The 18,834-nt window shown below is 44.6% G+C and overlaps 1 protein-coding gene across 2 annotated transcripts in view; it reads right to left on the reverse strand.

The window, feature by feature from the left end:
- TEKT3 (tektin 3) overlaps positions 1–18,834 on the reverse strand; it is a 102,295-nt gene that overhangs the window by 46,406 nt on the left and 37,055 nt on the right. For both annotated transcript variants that reach the window (XM_069654552.1, XM_069654553.1), the window contains exons 3-5: positions 13,404–13,487; positions 8,508–8,578; positions 4,483–4,626 (exon numbers count right to left, since the gene is read on the reverse strand). In XM_069654552.1, the coding sequence (XP_069510653.1) occupies positions 4,483–4,626; positions 8,508–8,578; positions 13,404–13,487 (299 nt within the window). The remainder of the gene's footprint in view (positions 1–4,482; positions 4,627–8,507; positions 8,579–13,403; positions 13,488–18,834) is intronic.

Genomic DNA, 18,834 nt, shown 5'->3' on the forward strand with positions numbered 1-18,834 from the left:
CAAAGTGGCAACATGAAGAGTCATGCACATGCCTTTCTCTGATCTAGCTATCAACTTTTTCAAGATGGCAATATTGTGGACTCTTGGACCGCTGCTTTCTGAAACCGGCTTGTAACAAATCTAACTCTTCCTTTTGTGTTTCCCACTTGTACAGTTCTTCATGCAGTAAGGACACAAATAACTTGCCAGGCACATCTAGTATAGCCAGTAGTCTGTAATCGCTTAGCTTTTTTGCTGCCTTTTTTATTGATAGGAACAATGATAGACTTTTGGCAAGAGGCAGGAATTACATTCTTAGGAAGGACTTTCCCAAAAATATTATGCAATAACGCCAACCAAATATCACTATTGGACTTAATGTTGGCATTTGTGAGGCCAGGAGCTCTGTAATTTTTAAGACATGTAAGCCGAGAAGCAAGATTGGTCTCATCAATCTGCAAACGTAAAGGTTCATAATTATCATAAAAAATCACAGTGAACCTGTACTCTTTATAACAGTTGTATATACCAGCGCCCAATTGCTCTATTAATTGGATTTATCTGGACACTCTGCATAGGATTACGAGTCTTCCCATAGGTATTCCAAAATGTTCTGCTATCGTTAGCAACCAATACTCGTAATAAAGCCTGCCAATCAGCTGTCCCAATTGACTGGCAATATATGATCAGCCAAGCTCGGTAGGAAGACCTGTACCCCTTATTCAAAGATCCTGCCACAGACAATTCCTCAGAATGTCTTAATAATGTGCCTTTTATGTCCTTTCTTAATGCACACTTAATTAGCGCAGTTGCAGCATCACAGTTGTTAGCATGTTTCCTATCAGCTGATCTACCCATCATGAATGCGCCAGAAGGAGCGAATTTCCTAGTCAAAGTATAAATCCAATTTTGCATTTCTTCTAAACGTGCATTCTGCTAGAGGGCATACTGTATTACACAGGGCTCTAGAAATATTCGTATTTAGTGCCTTATGTTCTTATTAGTCCAGCGAATATAGGAACACTTTTATTCACTGTGCTTCCTCCGACCTTAACGTCCCCAGGCAATTCATCTTAATGTTTTAAAGTAAAGTATAACTTTAAGATAACATTATCACTGAGAGGAGCTTTTGAGCATCTAAAAAGGAGGATCTAGAGACAAGAAAAGAGCTGAGGTGAGATTCCTTAGTGCCTTACTTCCAAGTTATTGACCCGTGAATGTCCCCACTTGTTCTTTCGTTCAGCATAATCAATCCATTTGCAGGCAAAACATGAAGCGAAAGATAGCACGCGTTATTGCCTACCAGTTTCATTGAGCCAGCAGGAGGTAGGCTACTGTCCCAGACTAAATTCTTTAAGTTATCATCCACCAAATTTCCACAAGGGGCGTTAAAATGTCCTCCTATCAATACAATCAAATCCTTCTACATGCCTTTGGCCCAATATATTATATTTTCAATAGCTTTCATAATGCTGGAGGTGTAGTGCCCCATAAAAGGGACATAACCATTTATCAATAACAGTACCCCAACAAAACTTTAGGGAATTGCAATTATAAAATATTATCACATGCAGGTGTTTGTGCATGTTCTCACTAAAAAGACCTTTGAATGTGGATGAATGAAAGATGCCATGTTGAGAAGCTTTCATCAAATTAACTTGATGCACCCCTATAAACAGTCATGTGGGTATTCATAGTTTCAGAGAAGGACTGGCCAAGAGATGGATCAGTAAATTCCCCAATCATGGCTTTCCCTCCGCAATGTTGCATGGGCCAGGGCATAGTGAGTCACATATACGGACTCTTCTGCAGTCCTCCTGTGCCAAACTTTCTTTTCAATACTCTATCATAAATCCTATGTTCTGGGATTACCCCCAGTAGGGGGGCTGATTAAGGAAAGGATCCCTGCTGTCACACCATGCTGGGGATCCCAAATAGGAAAAAAAAGAATCAGATCCCCGGCGCAAGAGCACATCAAGACCAGGAGAAAGGGAAACAAATAGAGTAAGGTACCTCTCGTGTGCCGACGCAAGGGTCCCTTTACTCTTAAAAGAAAAAGAAATGCTGCTGATGCAAGCGGAGCACCCGGGGAACAACAATCTAATCCTTCATTAGGTGTAGAAGTGCTCCGCTCAGCACCGGTTACCGCTGCAGCCCGGGCCTCTTTGCTGGTATTCACCTTGTTAGGGGAGCGCATTGAACACTGTTGCTTCCACCCCCCATGGGCCATATGCCCCACCGGCCCCGGCACCTATAATTACTGGCACTCCCCATATCTGGGGATAGACCAATGTGTTTCTAGTCCTCCTGGGGATGATTTTAAATCAAGGGGCCACCTCCCCCATGACAGGTGGCCCACCTGAACTCCCTGGGTCACACCTGGCAGATGTGACTCATATGGCGGGGGTTGTGGGTCGGCCCTACGCTGCATATAAGTGCCAGGCTGCTGCTTGCTACACAGCCCAGTCCAAACAAGGACTTTAGGGGTCCTGCACACTGTTGTTGCCTGCTGCCGTCTGCTACCATCATCTGCCATGACCCCATCACAGAAGAGCGCTGAAAGACAGAGGATCAAGAGAGCAGCAGCCAGAGACCTTGAGACAGCCTTGGCCAGGTTGTCTTGCAAGTAAGGTCTTTATAAATATATTTTTTCACAGTGCGCTGTATAGACTTGTATATATTTGTTTAAGAACATTTATATTTTTAATATTCTAAGGACTATTTTTACATTTTTTGCTTTTAGTTACACAGTTGCTAGGTTTGCTATAATGTGTTTATAGTGTCTTTTGTTTGTCCCTTTTATACAAAAACCCACAAAATCCTGCTGGTGTACCAGAAATGTATATAAGTGAGCTTTAAACAACTAAAGAGCATACACCAGCATTCCTTTTCAAACCTTTCCTTTTGTGCTCCAGTTACTCTAGCCTTGTGTTTTCTTCTTAGGGGTATTTGGGGAACCTGCCTGCCCTAACCTCTTGATATTCCCTACCCTTACCACTTTCCTAGCGAGGTACACTGGGTTGATGTTGTTAAGAGGCTGGTGAAGTTATAAGTGAAGGGTTAAGCTGTCTATTGTGTGCTCGCCTGCACCTGTCTCCCTATAAGATGTGTTGGAAGTTCACTCCTAAAATGTAAGACAGTGTAATGTTCAAACTTACCTAAAATGTTAATAGTTCAGTGAAATACCTGTTGTGATTGTTGTTGTTTACATTTTTCTAGCTGAAAACAAAAGTGAAGGCAGATCAGCCATGCACATTGAAAAGCACGCCAATCTCTGCAAATGAAGTGGAGGGAGGGGCCAGAGGGAAATTGATAAGAAGAAAACTGCCAATCAATATGTTTAAAAATACCTCTGTGGGCTCACATGTAAAGATTCTGAAATCTATGACAGTCACCCTCCTTCCTTGCTTCAATTTTTGGAAGTGTTGTGCCTTTTTGCTTCCACAAAAAGTCCAGAAATCGCTTAGCTAAAGTTGAAAAAGCACATACAATTCTAGGTTTGAGGATGTTATTAGTTTACAAGGCCTTAGTAAAACCACGGGAAGGAAGCTGGCCTTTATTGGCAGAATTCTCCTGAAAACGTTGAATATGATCGGTGATGAAAGAAAACCACTTTTCCCTGCACTTTCTTGCTAGTGCAGTATTTTGGGAATTTGGCGTGTGTGTGATATATTCTGCGATGTGTGCCCTCAATGAGGCCTTAATCAATGGATGTATAATGTTGATTAAGGAACCACCACATACAAATCCTCAAGAATAGAGTAAGCCCAATATTACATCACTGATGCAAAATGCCAATGTCCTGCACATATTTACAGGTTACTTTTGGGGTGATGAAGCAGCCAGCCTCTCCTCCCCACATTACCTCTACCTCACTGTAGTCCATGCGGTTCCCCACCACCCCACAGATTCACAAGAATAGCTAAAACTGTTTTTTCTATTCGCAGCACAATCGTTCTGGAAATTCAAAAGAAAAAGCTGACCATGCTCCATGCCAGTGCAGAGAGCTCCCTGGTCCCTGCAGGGCAGTGGGGTGTGCCATAAGACCCTGTGCAGAAAGGGAGGAGCCTGCCCTCCGTAGCAGGACGCCAATTGTCATCCCATTGGTGAATACTGAACTTTTTCAGGCGATTCCAAAGAAAAGTTCGGAAGTTCAAAGGACCTCCAGCAACCCGAAATTCGGGTAGTTGGAGTGATCTCCCAACTCGTTCACCTAGCATCACAACTGAGCATAAGAAATAATTTTAGGATTTCTGAACCTTTCCTCAATCTTTGGATCAATTACTGGGTTACCTTTCCGTTTTCATCCAATACAATTTAAATTTATCATTACAAAACCTTCCTCTAGGGAAAAGCGTGCATCTATTTTGAGTATGTCGCATTGCGATTAATGAGAGTTCCTCTTTTTGATATCATGGCGTGCTGCCTTCTTCAAGTCTTCATTGATAAGCTGAATGATCCTATCACGCTTGTTTGTGTCGTAAAAACAGTGCCGGTACTTACGTTGCATCAATGCGATCCACCCCTCTGTAGTATCCAATACCATCTGATGAGTTTCGAAGGGTCTGGCATTTGTCATCGATCCGGTAGGCAGTCTGCTTGTCCCCGATATCTCGCTCCAGCTCGTGCTGCGCTGCTCTGTTGGACCTGAAAGGCAAACCACCAATTATTTAAGCTGAAGTGCGATGGAATATAATTTTATGTTTTTAAGTAATCATCAGCAAGGTGATGATCAATTCTACTTTCTAACACTGTTTGATACCATAACCTATCTGTACAGCTGGAGATTTGGTCCTTTGCAGCCAATGTCAGTGCTAGGAAGGTGGCCTAGTGCTCCTTGCAGCTGATGATTTGTGTGTTTATGGCTTGCTTGATTTGGGGGGTTTCCTCAGTCCCTGGTTGTTCTTTGACGTACATGGATCCAAAAGGAGCTTTTAGCAACATTCTTGCTGCAGCCCAGGAAACCATTTGTTAATGTCAAAGTTGCTAAGAACAAGCTGAAATTGCTGGATGAGGATTGGCAAATGGGATAAAATGTGCCATTAGTGCTTGGCCAAGTTCTACCATGCCACACTTAAGAGGGGAACCACATGCTTTATTTAAGATTCTGAAGACCCACACATTCCTGTAGAAAAACAGACACTTCTGGCCGGGACAAATCAGAACTCACCTGCACTCGTTTGTGCCGGTTCCATGTGTTAATATTGCGACAAAAATGGCTGTGGACACATAACATCGCGACAAAAAGGCAGTGGTTTTGCTGCCGCAATCCATGTAAAGGATGCGGGGGACACCCCTTCAACGCCCGGACCCATTATACCATTTAAGGGGAGCGTGGGACACCCCTGCAAACCCCACTCCCTTTAAATGGTGTAATGGGGTACACATTTAAGGGGTCAAACCACGGCATTTTTACAGCGATTTTTTGTACAGGTGACAATTTTGCCACAATTTTATCACTGCATACCGTTTTTGCCTAGTCACAAGATGACTTGAGTTTTGCTGGCTCATTTTCAGCCAATGAATGATAATCTAACACCTCTCTCAAACCCTTGGAGTTTCTCCTTCTTAGCAGTCACAAAAGGATGGTTCTTGTATTGCACACTTAGTTACAACCACTGAATGTAATCTGCCACCTCAAACAAACTCTTCATATTTCAAAACTTGACCAAGCTATCCTATTTCAGTGTTCTACTTCTCCCTCAAAAACACAAGCATACGCCTCTGCCTCCAAGCATGATCACAGGCTGCAGCAAGTTTGACAAAGCTTGTTTTGGTTGAATTAGCGGAAATTCAGGTGATTCAAACTTTAGCCAGATAAACTCACCCAGGCTAGAAGGTGTGTTAGCATAATAAATGCCATAACAGTCCACTGATCTAAAACTCTGCACAACCTAAGTCCTCTGCCTCCCACTATTGGTGGTCATCAATAGGGTTTGGGCTTGGCTTAATGCAGTGATTGGCCTATGGTTCCCATCGGGTGTCACAACCTTTAAGAAGATTTTATCACCAAATATCTAGAAGTCCTGTGATAGGCCACGATTTTTGAGAGGTGTCTTCTCTGGGTGGTGCTTCTTTCTACAATCAATAACTGTAGTGTTCGATAGTGTAGTAGTAAACAGCTGACATTGAATGTGGTTTCCCACCTTCAGTAATACCGAAATGTAACGAGTAACTCTGTAGTGTGTGTCCGTCTGTTGTCATGCAGTTGCCAAATGCTAGGTTCTGGTCTGGATGTCCCCCATGGGTGATGTAATAGTCTATAGGTGAAATACGAATTGACTCTCACTTTGGGTGAACTGGTTGCCTGCAGATGAAATCTGGACACTGTGCTGACCTCCCCTTATCCCAAGGATGTATTCAGTTGTGTCTGTCCTCCTTGGTGATACCCTAGTCTTTAGGTGAAATATGTTTTTGGCTCTCCCCCTGGGAAATCACTAGTGATTCGTTCAATTAAGACGTGGATGTTTCCTAAATGAAGCAGCAGCCTATAGGACCATTTCTTAGGGTTTGTCCCACAAGGGTGAAGCAGTAACAAGCCAATGAGTTTTAAGTGTCTACCTCCTGAGTGATGCACTGGTGAGGAGAATTCAGGATTTGCTATCTCCCAGGGTGACTCACTGGGAGATTCACTAGTTGTTGGGTGAATTCTGGAGTGGCTACTGAAAAGAAGAAAACAGGCAAAGGATTGGGGTGGCTGTCAGCTGACAGTGATGTCTTTTTGAAAACCGTGCCAATACAGATCCTTCTGTTTTAACACAAGAAGGTGTGTTTATCAGCTTATATCACCCACCACCACATTTCCCATATGGAGACATATTTCAGGAAAGTATTTCCTTACTCCACAGTATTTTTATTTTAGATCCATGGATGAAATTAGTTTAGGATTCCTTTTCTTTCTTCTATATCAAGAGACTGCAACATATGGCTCCTCATATGTTTTGGACTACAACACCCATTAGTCACTAATGACAATTTTTCTTGAGTTGAGACACAATATTGCAACCGTTTCTCAACTCGAGAAAAAACGGGGAAAAGGGTTTACACGTAGTCCCATCTCCCTTTCCATGTTGGACTGACGAAGATAGGAAAGCAACTCCGCGTGACACAGAACTTGGACCCACAGAAGTTGAGTCTTTGTTGGCCTGGTATTGACCTGGTGAGGCCCAATCAGATCGTTTCATACAATCTGATTGTCTCTCGACCTGTACTAATCACAAATATCCTGAAATCCGCAGGTTGGAGATCCCTGCCCTAGACAATAAGCAGGACAACACTCATTTAATAGCTTTTGAGTTATAGCCCCTAGCTGACAGCTCCCCCTAGTCATAAAGGTCACCTTCAGCCAATCCCTTATTTACAGCTACAAGGCGTTAGGATTTTATGACTTACTTTACCTTTTCCTCTATGATTATGGGCCCTCAATTCTCAGCTTGCATAGCATTGCTGGTAAAAAAGAGGCCATGATATGATATGATAGGATATTGCATTTATAACGCACCTATACACAAGTGTTTCAAGGGGCAACGAGGCAAGGGAGGAGGAACAGAGGGAGGACAAAAGACAATGATCTTACTAGGCCTAGTGACATTTAGATCACACAAGTGCAGGGTAGGGGATAGGGAAATAGTGCTGGGGGAGGGAGAGGGTGGGAGAATGCAGTGCAAAGGATAAAAACAACAAGTAGTGCAGCCAAGCAGGTGGCAAGTGATAGGTCAAGGGCAGACAGCCAGTGTCAGGTAAGTGCAGGTAAGGGGTCTGTAGGGTTACAGATACAGACCCAAAGTGCAGGGGTTGCCAGGAGGCAGTGCGGGTGTGCAGCTGGGTGGGCAGGGACCTGGGCCCGAATTCAGAGGGTAGCCAGGTGACATGTACAGAATCAGACAGGAGATCAGCAGGGGAGAGGAAGAGAGAAGGCAGAAGAGGAAGGCCTTGAGGTGCTTCTTGAACCGGAGATGGTTCTCCTCAAGTTTCAGAGAGGCAGGGAGGCTATTCCAGAGGGAGGCGCCAGCCAAAGAAAGAGTTCTAACCCCAACTCGTGGCTTGGAGAAGCTACTGACCCTCAAGGAGTTGGAGGTGGAGGAGCGAAGATATTTAGTGATTGAAATAAACATTTTATAAACAGGATATAAAAGCAGCTCCTGGGACTCAGGTAACACCGTGTAAGCAGGGGCTGCCTCTGGGGAATGAGGAGCAAATAGCGTGCTGGAAATCTGACTTCCACACAGGACACAAACTATGACTTTTTCTCCTTCTACCAAACACACAGAGTAACTGTCACATAGGTTTGTTTTTACGGCACCAGTTAATGTCAGGAGTTGAAACAGCTCCTGGTAGCTAGCCAGGTTATTTTATGCTGCAAGTTAGAGCTAAGCAAGTCACAGCTGCTCGCATTTCCAGAAGATTTTTAAGTCAATCACAAGTCATCCAGAGCTATTTGAAAATTGATGGGATAGCAATGAGATTATTTTGCCCCCTCAATACCACTGGGTGAATTGGAAGAATTAAGAAGGGAGAGAGTTGCTCACCCAAGCTGGGCAATTGTTTTTTCCAGGTGTCGCCTCATCTTCTCTTGACAGGCCTTGATGGTATCCACCTCCTGAGGAAATGAAAAACCAGAAAGAACAAATTAGTCCAGTTCGTTGTTTCACTAATTGTGAAAAGCGTATCCTGATTTCCTCCAGGAGAAAAATCAACTTACTCAGGCCATTGCTCAGGTTCTTTTTTCTTTCACAAGCCAGGTGTGTCTATTGGCTATGGACACTACTTGAGAATGTGACATGCCATTGGTGGGTTAGCATTTGGAATTTTTGTGGGTACCTCCCCAACATTCAAAAACTCAATTAATTCCTACAGGAATTTAGACTTATATGGAAGGAGACAATACACTCCTTTCGCAAAAAACACAGTAGTAGCAAAAATGTCATTGCATATATTCACCCAGGTGACATGGCAGGAAGCGAAATACCACTAAGTCTTCCCGCATCTACTTCAAAAGAAATTAAACGTTTCATCCTTAAGAAATCGTGCTGTAGAAGATAAAGCCGAAAATAAGTGTAAAACAAACTAGTGATCGTGGTTGACCTCAACATATCTGGAATTAATTTCCTTTCTGGGTCTTGCATTGTGGGTAAGGAGTCCAAAAGCTCCTGTATCTCCATCCCGTTCGGTGTAGACTCAGTAGATAACCTTTTTTGGATGGTAGGAGCCTCAAATGCTTGGGGGATTGCAAGTGATGGTATAGACCATACACATGACAGCCTATTTAACAGTAAACACGCATTGTTGCCCGTAGTGTTCCCACTCACCAACCACCTCTGCATTGTGTGCGCATCATCTTTCTGCTGCATGCCCACTGTGGCACACACTCCCCAGTTATTCCATCCACCTTTAACGATTAAAGTAACAAAAATAAAACAGACCTATCTGCATCATGAACAAACTACATCACAACAAGACCTCACTGGGGACAGCTAACAACCCATCCAGCCATGGTGTCCGCATTGAGCACACCCCTACACTCAAGCACCCCAAACCCAACAGATAATGAAAAAGAACGTGAATTTAGCATTCCTCACACACATTGGGGAGCATTGGCCCTCATGTGAAACACAAAACTCTTTCGCTATGCAGCCAGCATGACTTGGCCCACATTTGTTTAACAGAGATAAGCCCACAAGCGACACACACAGAACCTGGCCTAAGCACAGCCAACAAGACATGCCCTGTGAGCCACCCACAGAACTTGGAGCACATGCACAAGACTTCAGCCATGTGCCCAACAGGACTTGACGTTTACGTAGCCCAATAAATGTGCTACTTATGACTTTAACCCTTAGATGAACTGACATAGACCCACTGACAGCCTGGTGCACTTGTCAACCTCTCACAACAGCTTGTCGTTACTCCTAGGCAGCGCCGCACCAACCATGCCCGAGGTCTGCATTCATGCCCACACTCCCTGCGCTTCTCTCGTTCATGACAAACCAATCTCTTGATGTCAGAGAGTCGACACCTCTAGCTCACCCGTCTACATCTTGACTTTGATGACACCAGCCAAGCTGACGCTGCCACCAAAAAATCAGTTGATGGACAAGTTGTCGCCTCTGACATTTAATAATATATCAACACAATGAAGATGGACTGTTGTTATACCTAACGTGGCCACCGCACCACATCCTGTTTCTTCACTAAAACAGAGAAGTCCACTAGAGCAAAAGGCATCACTGCGGATACTGCCCAGATCTCAAAAGCTTCATCTTACAGAAGACCCGAGACTCCCTACAGGCATTAGAAACAGCACGACCCCAGGTGCGTGTACGCAAACAAGCCAACACCCCCACCCCTTAAATCAGGCTGCTGTGCAGGAGCCAACAAGCACCACCACATACAATCCACATCAAACACCCGGACACAGGCCAAGTCTGAGCGAGTTGAATAAGAAACCACAAGGAACAATGTCACTATTGTGGGGGTCATACACCTATCAAAATGTCCGTCCCCTCGTTAGCCAAAGACAATTGCATAAATGGGGCACGATCAACCACCTTGCATCTGAGTCCCAGTCTCTAGCCAGAGGCACCAGCAACTCTCCCTCTAGCGAACATATTTACCACATAAAGCATAGTCCTCTAACTTAGCATACTAAACAAAATGGTGCCAGTGTGGTCATTTTTGAGTCCTGCATGATGACCTATACATGACTATTACTTCGAGCCTTCTGGCCAAGCCCTGCCTACAAACACTACTAGCAACATGGAGAGAGAACAAGACACCACCAAAACAAACACAAGCACAAACCAAGTAACACAAAAAAGAAACTACCACCATTCATGGTGAAGGATCACTGCTGGTCACTCCAGCATTACACAATGTAACATGGGGAGGGGTGGGGTGTCCGCACAGCAGGGAGTCATGTGCTGCCTTAAGACCAAAATAAAGACAAGTCTAAGCCATCTTGTGGACCGTCTAAAGCACCACTTTTTGTGTGAAAGTCATCTTTCCTCCAGCTGCCAAAACAACTTATTACAGCCTGTTGCGGTAAAGGTGCAAATACAGTGCTGCCAAGGTGGACACACTTATCAGCTGCGGGAATGATGGGTAATGGGAGGGGGCATCCTTACACGGGTCGGGGGGGCACCATTGACAGCTGCACCATGTAACTTCTGTACTGTGTGCGCAGATGCGGCTCAAGGAGTTTGCGGGATATGTTAGGGGTGGGCCTGCCCAGGGGGACCTGGGGTAACAGAGACCCTGGGGCATGGGCAACTGGCAGCAGGGGTAGTACAGTATAGCATGACCCATACCACAGCCACCCTGACATAAAGGCCACAGGTAAGTAAGCCACTTGGGTTTTCATACTGACGAACCCCGTATTTCAAGGCAGACATAGATTTCTTGAGCATTCTGCCACAGCAGTATGCTAGAGAAATGTTGTCATCTGTTCCCAGGGCACTGTAGTCACTAGAAGAGGAGTCCAGCCCATACTTTAGAGGTCAGCGAGCCAGACTCCTGGGCACCTTAGTAGGAAAGGAGGATGTCAAATTAATAAATACTGATAAATAGAAGGAGCATCACTGTGGGGCCAGCGGTTTCAAATCACACCTTGGCAGATATGATATGATGATATGATATTGTATTTGTATCACACTCGAACACAAGTGTTTGGGCCTGGGAACAGGGCTGTGAGGTGAGGGGGTGAGCCGGGAGGGGGGGACTTGGTACAGTCAGATAAGACAGCACTGGCACACACTAGCTTAGTGTTTTCACATTATGCAACAGGCCAAAGGCTATAAAAGACCAGATCAGACTCTGACAGGGAGCATCAGACAGTGGGTGACCATTCCAAACCTGCTGCCAGTCAGGCGGTAGCGACCATCCGTTTATCAGCTGGTGGCTAAAGAAAACAAGCATTGGCAATGCCAACCATTTGGGCATTAGTGTAGGCATGGGAAAGGTACTTGACAGGCACTGCCATAGTGGTATTAACTGGCCATTGATGGTAGCAGGTGCAAAATGGTGAGAATACCTGGCCATCTAATAGCATTGCAAACCAAAACGTTTGGCTTTTCCAGCACTTGTTTTTAACAGGACTTCAGTGAAGGACACGCGTAGTCCATGTAAATCAAGTGGATGACGGCCAAGTTAAGACATTTGTATTGCACCAGTGGTGTGTTTACAGATCCAATTAAGTTGTAAGCTCTACAACACTGCTTTAAAGAAGTACTGGCAGGCACTTCGACTACAAAGTTTGATGGTAAGGCTTGAGTAAAGTGAGCTGAAAGAGTTCCCATGAGGAGGTGTTTTGGGTGGGGGGTGCAGAAAATGGATGGGAATGACCATAGGGATAGGCATGGCCATGGGCAGTCAATGGGTGGGCAAATAACCAAACACCGACAAGCTGTGTGTCCCTCCTCATATGCCCTTTCTCACTATCTGTACTATAATGCAATAATTTCAGCTTATAGGTGGTGCAAGCGCCACTTAATAGCCCAACTTAACACCTGTTCTAAGAAGTCCCCCAAGCTATCTACCCCCTCGACTCAAGGAAATACCAGCATAGCTGCAGATATGGTCTAAGAGTCAACAGGAATGTGGGGAAACCAGGAGAAATCCCGACAGATCCATGAAACAGCCTCTACCCCAGCCCTATTGGCCTTTAAGACAACTCCCTCCTTTTAACTGTCCTTTTCTAACGGTTCCCAGTCCACTCCAGGTCGTTTGACAGTGGATGCCTGCCATTGTCCTTCTGCTTTAAGGTTCCATGTGTTACCCATGGTGGGGAACCTGGCATAGTCAGGTAAATCCATGTTAAACCACACATTTATTGAAAACATGTAATACAGCCCCTGTGTCCTGTTGCTTTATTTCTAACTATATATATATAACCCCCCCTAGCTGACAGGCCCATTTTTTGTAACTGTAATTATTATTTGGGCAGGGGGGTTGCTGTTGTCTTATTTCTGTTCTGCCGCTCTACAAGACACAGCTCTCTCCCAGGAAACAAGCCACGAGCAGACACCTTAGTAAATGAGAGAGCAATATTTATAGCTGGCTAAGGGAGTCCCTCGGGTTCTCTCTCAGTCAATGTTAAACCTCCCAGCGGGCTATTTTCCACTAACCCAAACAACCAAGTCTCCCAAGGGGAGTCCAAAAGTCCTGCAAAACCTGCCTGGGAAAACTTGTAAAAAAGACATCAAAAATCAAAATGTATGCTAATTGGTACTGACATCTTGGCTGGCATCTTAAAATATTATGTTGTGCCCAAGCCTGATGACAGGGGTACACTATTATGGGGAAAGAAAGTTGCCTGCTTCTGAAAAATCTTTTTTCAACCACACATGTTCAACCAGCATTGTTCTTAAATTGTGTATTTGTTAATTTCCGACTAAAAGCTTGTTTTTCCCAGGTAGATGGAAACGTACCTGCAACAGCTGCTTTTCAACGTCATCATGGACCAGGTCAATGGACATGCGTTTTTCTCTGAAGTACAGGCACTCCTGAGCCACCTGTTCAGAGAGAAATGGCAAGCGCCGTTACTCAGCAGCACCCTCCAGGCAAAGGATCACAACAATGACACTAAAATGCGGTTACACGTTCTCCCGAAACTCTTATTGGAAGCGTGAGTGCATGACGTTCAAATCTCAGCTCACTGCTGATGACCTGTGTGCTCGGGAGTCAATCACCTCATTGTACTTTCCACAGGGAAGGTTCAACAATGCAGAATAATGATTTTCAGTATTATCCGTAGAAGCCGTTATCAATACTAAACAGCAGATCGGCAGCAGCGCGGCATTTGTTGGTAATACCACTTTATGGGCCTGATTCACAAAGCGATTTTCAATAGGATTTTTCCATTGAAAAACGCTTTGTGAATCTGGTCCTATATGCCCTACTTCAAACCAGCATCACAACGTTAACACTTTTGGTCAATTAAAAGTGATTGATCTGGGGAGCATGACAATTGTGTTGCTTAAAGTAAGTGGGGTGCAGGGCTCGAATCCTAAATAAACCAAGTGGGGGGAAGCATGCATGGGAAAGTGACGTCACATGAAGTTCACATTAGAGACATGTTATTGTGTCTTGATGCAAAATGCATCTGGTCTTGCAGCTAAAAGCGCCTGCTTTCAACCACACGACCTGGCTGTGAGTCCTGGTAGCAGAATAGGAAGAAAGGTTGGTGAAGAAAATGTCTTAAAAACACAGGGGGGACGGTATCCGCCCTCTCAAAAAATTGGGCAGACGCCATCCACCCGCGTGGCCCCTCGACCTGACCCCTTGTGGGGGGTAGGGAACACATTGTTAACCCACAATCCCCAAACCATGTCTACAGATTGTAGAACGGTTCTTCAGAAATTTGCCGATTTGAATTGTACTGCAAAATGTCTGCCACTTACTAAAATTAGACTGATCAACAAATCCTAGTCAATTTATGATATCCATTGCCAATGATGCTATTCGTCCAAAGCTCCACAGAGTGCTTGTATGTGAAATATTGTGTTTCCCCGGGAAGCACAACAAGGAGGGCATTCAAAATCAAATTCTGTAATCTCAGTAGCTACCCATAACTAATCTAATTAAGCATACACGCTGCAAAATGTAAACATTTCTGCCACAATATTTAATTTTGAATGCTCCAAAATGTGAAACTCTGCGGCAATATTGTGGGGGATCTGATTGTTCAACCGGAGTGAACCAAGACCACTAATCCCACAATGCATCAGTTAGCTAATGAATACTGAAAAGCTCCACCCAGTGGCATGGGACCTTACATCACTGTTTACACTTTCTCTGCCATCCCTCTTGAGGTTCACTGTGCCTCGAAGCCCTCTCTCTGCCTTGTTTGTAATCTTTAATCCATCTTCCCCTGATCACAAGGAACCTCTTTTCTCTTTTGCCCTATCAGTCCATCTCCCTTGCAGTGGCTCTTGCTTTCTCTCCCCACCCACTGCCTCTTGTTTTTCCATTGCTGGGTCTCCAGCCTTTTTCTCCGCCTTCTATCACCATGCAATGTATCTGACTCTTCCCATACCCTCTGCATCTCCCATTGGACATTACTCCACCCACAGTCCTCAGCACCATGACTCCAGTCGCGCTATCGACTGCCACCACATTTGCATCTCATTGCCAAATGTTCTTCTCCCTCGTTGTGTAATCCCTAGGGTAAAAAATAGTTTGTGATCCCCGGTGTGAGAGCCGTGTGGAGATCTGCAAAGAGAAACAATAATAAAATAAAGACGAAAACGTTGCAGGTGCGAGTGAAGTGCCAGGGACAACGGTTGAAACTCTCTAAGGGTTTAGAGGTGGTCGCTCTGTGCCGTCACTGCCACTGCCCGGGCCTGCATAGAGATGCTCTCCTGACAAGCAGGGGAATGCCTGTGAGCACTGCCACCCTACAGGTGGTCACCGTTGCTGTCCCAGGCACTCTAATTAACGTGTTCAGCCCTCCTGGGCTTCATATAATGAAAGGGGTAGCCCCTCACACCTGGCCACATTAAAGGGTCCACCCCTGACAGGTGGCCCATCTGGACCTCTTGGGCACACCTGGCAGACATGGCCCAGGTAGAGGAGAGCTGTGTGGGGCTACCCACGCTGCATCTGATTGCTGGGCTGCACCTTGCATACTCAGCCCTGCCCAAGTAAAGACGTTGGGTTCCCTGCACATTGCTACTGCTGTTTCCTGCTGATGTCTGTCTGCCACAACAAGAGAAGCCTCTCAAGAGAGCCCAAGGCAGAAAAACATCAAGAAAGAGCAGCTGCAAGGACCTTCAGACAACCCTGGCCAGGCAGTCTCCAAATTAAGGCATTTCTTTTATATATATATTTTTTGCACAGTGCACTGTATGGACTTTGTATATATGTTGTAAAGACTTTTTTCTAACATTATTAATATTTAAAAGCACTATTGGTATATTTTGTTTTTAAGGTTTAGATATGCAGCTGCTTAGTTAAATTATTTGTTTATAATGTCTCGTGAGTTTCCCGTTTTTTAACAAAACTCTGCTGGTGTACCGGTGAATAAAAAGCATATATGAGCATATAACAACTAAAAGAAGCATACACCAGAATTCCTTTGTCCACCTTTCCTTTTGTGTGGCAGTTACTTTAACCAAGTGTCTTCTTTCCCTCTGGGTATTTGGGAAAAACCTTGCCCTACTGTTTTCCGTTTTCCTCCCTTACCACGTCCCAGCAGTCTAATCGGGGTGATGTTGGACTCAGGTAAATTGGGCTGGAGACAGGTAAGAGACGGGTCAAGTATTCAGTAAAGATATATAAGTATATTGTGTGTCCTCCTAAATGTCTCCCTAGAAGGTGCATGGTACGATCTCCCCGCTACACACTTATGATACAGTCATCGCCAACACAGGAGCCAACGATTTTCCCAAAATGGTGGATTAAAGTGTGACTACGTTGCTCACATTTAAGCCATTGTTTAGGATCAGCATATTAAACATTAACCCCCTTCTTTGTCCCATTTCTTTTTTTTATTGCCCGATTGCTTTGGCATCCAATTTCCTTCTACGTGGGAGTCCTTAGAATTCTCTTTTAGTACTTGTAATCATTCCCCATCTCTGGTGGCCTAGATCTCCAGCAAATTACCCTACCTTCACTTTCGCTGTCCCTTTCAGAATATAAATATGAATATGTAAAAGTTGACTGTCCCAGGTTTCCCAGGGTTTTCTCGGTTTTAGGTAGCCATTTGTAGAACTCTGCTGTGGGCATGGTCCTGATTACTTGACCTCTGTTGTCCTAGGTTCTTTAGTTGTGCAACATTTCCTCCATTCAGGAGTACGGTCTTCAACGAATGTAGTCAAAGACAGCACATTAAGGGCCTCATTACACGGTAGGCGGTGAGCCATGGCGCTATTAGCGCCATGGCTCATGCCGGTAAAATACCGGCACCGCCTTGGCGGAAAGGGGATTTACCGCCCCATTCCAAGGTTGGAGGGGCGGTAAATCCCCCTACCGCCATTGCCCTTCCCCATTCCCATTTCTGCCCCATAGGGCTCTATGGGAATGGGGAAGGCGCTAATTACGGCACCGCAATTTTGCGGTGCCGTAATTAGCTCCGAGGTCCCTTAGCGGGTTGGTTTTTAACGCCTGCAAAAAGCAGGCGTTAAAGCACCAACCCGCTAAGGGACCTCGTAGTAAGGCGGTAATGGTTAACGGTCACCGTTACCATTAACGGTGGCCGTTAACCATTACCGCCATCCGTGTAATGAGGCCCTAAGACATGGTTCACTTTTTTCATTGCTGGAAGCATCCTGTGGAAGGTCCTGAGTACTGAGACACTACCATGCAGACAAATTAAATATTGTATGTGTGAAACAGTACTAAGAACTGCAACCCTCGAATATTAAACTTCCTGTAGTAACTTCTGGGAAAGTCCCTTGCATTGTTTAAGTCATAATGTATGTCTATCCAGGCTCCCTTTTTATGACATGGTCCTCTTACTGGCACAATTTTAAGTTGTGTGTTTGTAATATTGAAATGGGTTCTAAAATCAGACATATAGCACGGACAATAGGCAAAGTGCTACTCGTGCAATGCTGTGGACAAACAGCAATACCATGTATGTCCAGGTAACTTTAACATGCTAGACTTCAATTACTATCTGTGCTTGGGAAGGTACAGCATGATTCTATCTCAGGGGTCTGCTACATTTGGCTCTCCAGATGCTTTGCACCACAACTGCCATCCGCCCGATCCAGCATAGTCAATGGTGAGGAATCATGGAAGTAATAGTCCGAGATGCAGATTGCAGACTCCTTTGCTTCCAATTCTCTGACAAATCCTTATGTTTTCTTCCATGTCTTATATTTCTGGGGTATCTGATTTTGCCAGATTATGACGCCATCTTTAAAATGCCATGCATTTCTTTAAGCCATCTATCCAAGGTCACTGTAAAGGCACTGGCAAGGATGGTCCCTTATTGTGGTATTGTGGCACCCCACCAGTCTCCCCTTCTTCAAAGGTAAGGTCATTCATTTTTTCTTTGCATGTCTTGCCACTTATTCGTTTTTTTGTCTTCTTTTTCACGAATATGTCATGGTTGCGGAGTCTATTAAGCTTATTAGTGTCTCCATTCTTTAGGAGAGTAGTAATAGTTTTGCTGAAATCAAACTCAACAAATTTGATACATTTTCCCTAACTCCGAAATAATGGTCATACACTACTAAAGAAGCAATCCCATGCATTTTATTAAAGCGCTTAATACCTGAGTTTGGTTTCTAAGCACAGATCCGGGATTCGAACCTCTGGTACTCTGCGTGATATTGCTTCCAAGACCAGCACGTTGCGCCTGTGCTTACATGACCTTCCCTTGGTGAAACAGTGCTTCAGCCAAAGGTGCAATCCCCTGGTTACAAGATGTCCCAAAACATATTTATTTTAATACTCTTACCAGTACGTTCCTGACCATTAGACGTACTGATCAAAATGTACGATATATACTCTCCTCCCACTTGGTACTTTTTCTGCGATCAGACTGACTTATTGGCAGTTTCAAGTGAGTGCACACACGAGGCTGTAAGTAGTGACACCAGCACCTCACTCAATGCTCCTACAATATTTTAGAAAGATCCAATCTGGATGCTTTGCTTTTCGTAGGTTTAGAATTGGTTTGCCCCATGTGGGCTTCCATATGCAAAGAGACTCATGTAGATCTCTCTTGCCATTACACTTTAGATTCTTCACAGGTACACACCATCATGTTCCTCTCTCGATTCTTTATAAACTGTTTCACTAGTTTCTCTTCCCCTCACACACGAGTCCCTCACTCCTTCTAGTCGCAAGCTCTGGTTGCCTGACCTAGTACCACTAATTTCGTCTCCAGCGCATCCCTGAAGTGGTGTC

This window comes from Ambystoma mexicanum, chromosome 3q (genome assembly GCF_040938575.1).
Source record: "Ambystoma mexicanum isolate Mex_15411 chromosome 3q, UKY_AmexF1_1, whole genome shotgun sequence".
Lineage (NCBI taxonomy): Eukaryota > Metazoa > Chordata > Amphibia > Caudata > Ambystomatidae > Ambystoma > Ambystoma mexicanum.